This window comes from Dendrobium catenatum, unplaced genomic scaffold (assembly GCF_001605985.2).
Source record: "Dendrobium catenatum unplaced genomic scaffold, ASM160598v2 fragScaff_scaffold_81, whole genome shotgun sequence".
Classification (NCBI taxonomy): domain Eukaryota; kingdom Viridiplantae; phylum Streptophyta; class Magnoliopsida; order Asparagales; family Orchidaceae; genus Dendrobium; species Dendrobium catenatum.
Window position 1 is genome coordinate 811,494 of NW_021318543.1, and position 4,593 is coordinate 816,086.

The 4,593-nt window shown below is 33.6% G+C and overlaps 1 protein-coding gene across 1 annotated transcript in view; it reads left to right on the forward strand.

The window, feature by feature from the left end:
- Positions 1-2,386: 2,386 nt before the first annotated feature.
- Positions 2,387-4,593, forward strand: part of LOC110095910 (bifunctional levopimaradiene synthase, chloroplastic-like) — a 6,907-nt gene continuing 4,700 nt past the window's right edge. Inside the window, exons 1-3 of the mRNA XM_028696494.1 lie at positions 2,387-2,534; positions 2,716-2,795; positions 3,589-3,832. Coding sequence (XP_028552327.1) covers positions 2,387-2,534; positions 2,716-2,795; positions 3,589-3,832 — 472 coding nt within the window. The remainder of the gene's footprint in view (positions 2,535-2,715; positions 2,796-3,588; positions 3,833-4,593) is intronic.

The following is a 4,593-nucleotide window of genomic DNA, read 5'->3' on the forward strand; positions in this document are numbered from 1 at the left end:
GTGCAGTTTATATGTACATGAAAGAACATAATTGTTCTGAGCAAGATGCACTGGCTTACATAGAGGAGAAGATCGATGATGCTTTTGTTGAATTCACGCACGAGTACCTGAAGCCCAATATGCATATTCCACATTCTTGTCGCCGACTGATCTTCGAACATGGCAGAATTATTCGATTTTCTCTCAATAAAATAATCAATGGTCAACCTCTTGAAAGGATGGATAAAGTTTACACTCCAATACTCTAACTAAACCCATCACTTATACTAATTTCATCAACTAAATGGCGCCTATAGTGTGACTTAAAGCTTATGCCAATAATTTGAGACACATTGACATCGACATCATAGCCTATTTTGGCCCATGAGAAAATGTATTGCATTTATATGGCTTTTCTAAATACAATCATATATTGTATAATGTACTATATATATGATTATAATGTGTTAATTTAATGGAGTGCACATATTGCATAACATGTTTTAATTATCCATTTATGAATGAAATAAAATTCTATAAGATGTATTCATGTTAGCAGTATAACACTGAAGGATAAGGAAGAGAAACCCTCTAATAAATAGTTGGCATGATATGACTTTTAGTTCATATATGTAGATTTGGAATTATTTTCAAATTGAAATAAGTTTTTATTTGAAAAGTTTTTAATTGCTCATTATTGTAATTGATTAGGGAATATATTATTTTTCTAATTAAGTTGATTTGATTGGAGATTTAATTAATTAGGGATTTGATTGATTCATTAATTAGGATATCTAATTATTGCATTAATTAAGAATTTGATCATGATTAGATTAGAAAGTTTTTTTTCTAATTTATTTTGGCTCAAATCTATAAATAGATCATTAGGGTTTGTTGTTGAATGTAAGAGATGAGAGGAAGAAGAGCTTGAGAGTATTGTAATCCCTAGGAGCCGCACGCACTCTCACAGCCTATTCTAGTAGCGTTCCACTAGCCTGCTTCAGCATAAGGTCCAGTTCCTGAGCTGAATGAGAACAACTAGTTCTTAGAAAGGGACTATAGTTGGCGGGCAACGGTGGCCGGAAGGATCGTAGTCGACGGGCAACAATGGCCATATAGACTGTAGTCCACAGGCGACAAAGGTTGAAGGGAGCATAGTCGAGGGCAATGGCGGTTGGAATGGCGTGTTAATGGCAGCCGATCAAAGGTCTGATAGAGATCATTGAGTTAGGATTGGACCAATTTTATTGTCGTTGGGTTTGTCTCTTTGAGACATTGTGTTTGACTATAAATTTGTTGAAATTAGAGTTTGGATAATCTCAAATTTAATTTTAGAAGTTGCTAATTAAGATATGTCTCGAGATTCCAGCTGAATCAAGACAATTTTTAATGCCGTATCATACTTGTATTACTTTCAACCACTCACTCCTAAACCCTAAACTTGACAATGTAATGGTTGTTGATAAGAGAGCAAAGTTTTTGATCACAATATTCTATTATTTTCTATTTGTGTGGTGGAGTGTAATGCTGTGTTGATTGCTTGAGAAGATTATGAGTAAAATTGTTTTGTAAAATAGATATTGCAATAAGAGTATGCTGCCAATCGATTAAAGTGAGAAACATATAATAAAATGATTGATGCTATTATTCGTGTGGTATGTGGTTGGATGAGAGGAGAAACATATAATAAATTTTAGAAAAATTGTTGTGATGCAAAGACTTGTTAAATCAGCTACAAGCCTTGGATGGCAATGGGAGACGGGAGTGTTGTTGACGTGGATCTCGAGGGCCACGTGGCCCATCATTAGGGACAGCTGTGAAGAAAGCATGTTACTCCATTGATTTAAACCTACCTACCCACCGCGGGGTGTCTTGGTGGTGGAGCCAAAGGCCAGGTACTTCGTGACAGTTTTAAGTGTCGGCTCGTATAAATTGGTGTGGGTTGCATGCATGCATGCTAGGTGGATCAGGAAGATTAGTGGCCGAAGGCCGATACTCCCTGTCCCAAAAATAATAATAATAATAATTAAAAAAAAAATTTAAACCGACCTCATTAAATGCTGCTTCCAAATGAACAGAGATTGCAGGAGTCTCTTCTTCGTTGCTGTTTGACGTTCCCTTCCTGCCGGATCGGACGTTACATCATTTTGATCGGAAGCAACGACGGGAGATGGCTCGCTGTGAAGGTAACTTTCTCCCTTTCCACCGCTTCTTCGCCCAAATTCCGTAAATCCGACGATGTACAGGATTTAGTAAATCCGGGATTTACGGCACGGCAAAAAGAGGGAAATGGAGGATTTATTCCGCCCTTAGATTTACGTGAAAGTGATCATTAGACGTTGAGTGTTCAGCTGCTATAAATAATTAAGGAGGGATCGAGAGAGATAAAACAAACTCACACAAAGAAATGGGGAGCTTGACTAATTGCATGCTTCTTTCAACTTCCACCATTCCGTCTTATTTCTTCAATGGTCTTCAACGGAGAACATCAAGCTTCCGCGACTTCAGGCATCCTGCATCTGTCAAACACTTCTCCAGATCAGCAAGACCCATAGGTATACGTTTTGATTCGAATTCATTTCAATATGTTGTATAAAGTTTCTCGAGGCAAATTGTTAATGGAATTTCAAACAAAAGGAAGAAGCACTGACAGAATTTACAGTTTGCATTCGGCATATCTGCTATTTTTCAGTCCTTCATATCTATGTATATGTCTCATGCATGATGCATGTGCAGGTGTTCGAAAAGTTATTACAGAAGCAAAACAGGACATGCTGAAGGATTCTGAAGCAGTACAACCAAACACTTGTAACCAAGTATGTTTAAATAATTACCAAGTTTATCAGCTCTGAAAAATGTTCAGCGTATCAGTACTCTTTAGTCATATTATACTTCTGTGAAGTCGGTTGGGGTGATGATATGAGAAAAATAACTATGAATATATGCTCAGTAAAATGCATCACAAGTACACTACAGTAAAATCGTTTGTTTTCGGCGGATTTGGAAGTTTCCGGCGAACTTCCCACGGGAATCCTTTTCGAGGGTAAATCGAGCACTGCCCGACCCTACCTGCGGCCCATGAGATTCCAACTCCCTAGGTGCGCGCTTCCATCAACCACTCAACCAGAAAGAGTAAAATATGTTACAAAACATACAATTATTTATTTAAATAAGAAAAACAAAAATTTAAAATTAAAATAAATTTAAATAAAATATTAAAATTAATAAATAATAAAAATAAGTTATTGAATAAATAATTAATTAAAAATAACTTATTTAGTTAATAAATTTTTTATTATTTAAAAATACATTAAAATGAAATAATAATTAAATTAAGCTATTAATTTAATAATTAATTAAACTAAATTATAAAATTAATAATTAATTAAAATTCGTCGGAAACTCCGCCGAAAAATCCGTCGGAAAATTAGGTTGAAATTTTGTCGAAATTTTTTCGTTGTAATACGCCGGAAATTATTCCGTCAGAAATTAATATGTCGAAAATTTCGTCGGTAATAAAAATTTTCCTGTAGTGATTTTTATGTTTAATGATTCTTTACTTCTAGATTAAGTAGATCATCTCTAATTTATGCAATTAATGAGTTATAGGTGGTTGAACAAGATGCGAGGATTGAAACCTTGATAAGAGAAATCAAGGATATGTTCTTAAGGTTGGGAGATGGTGAAATAAGCCCATCAGCCTATGACACAGCATGGATTGCAAGAATTCCATCCCTGAATGATCCAAACAAACCACAGTTTCCAACAACACTTCAATGGATCCTTAAGAACCAACTAAATGATGGCTCATGGGGGGAGCCTAGTTTCTTCTCTTTATATGATAGGCTTGTTTGTACTCTATCATGTGTTCTTACTCTCACATTATGGAAACAAGGAGATGAACTCATAGCGAATGATAACATTCATTAACACTATATTTCATAGTAATTTTCTTGTTTTACATTAACATAAAAATGAGCTACTCAGTTGTTATGAATGACAAATAACAATATCATGCATAAATGAAAACATACAAATAAACATGATAACATGCAATATATGTTGGCTTCTATTCAACATGTGTGCATAACGACATATAAGTTTAATTAAGGTGATATTTTTGTAATTTAGTAAATTTTTAATGAAATATTATTCTCGTAAAACTTATATGAAATATTAAAGGTTGAAATTCATTATATCTTGTTACTCTCATCCTTAAAAATAAAATAGAAGGATATATCTCACTTTTGGAACAAGTTGTCTATTTAACTTCATGGGTCCATGTGATGCAACCATAAAAAATATATTTTCATTTAAAATGTAACTTATTTGTATCAATTCTAATTTTTGTTTCTTAGTTCATATCTATGTGGTGGTTTCTATATGAACTCAATGTCCCTAGCTAGCATTTTAAATATTTTATAATTAGCACTAGTTCTTTATTGTAATGTTTTGACTCAACCCATTGAAATTCAAATCAACACATCTAAAGTTCATATTCAAGTTAACAACAATGAAAATTTGAACGGATATTCTTTTAGCAATTTCTCCCTATTTATTATTATTTATATTAATATTTATACAATTATATTGTTATTTTTTAAAATTTAAAAT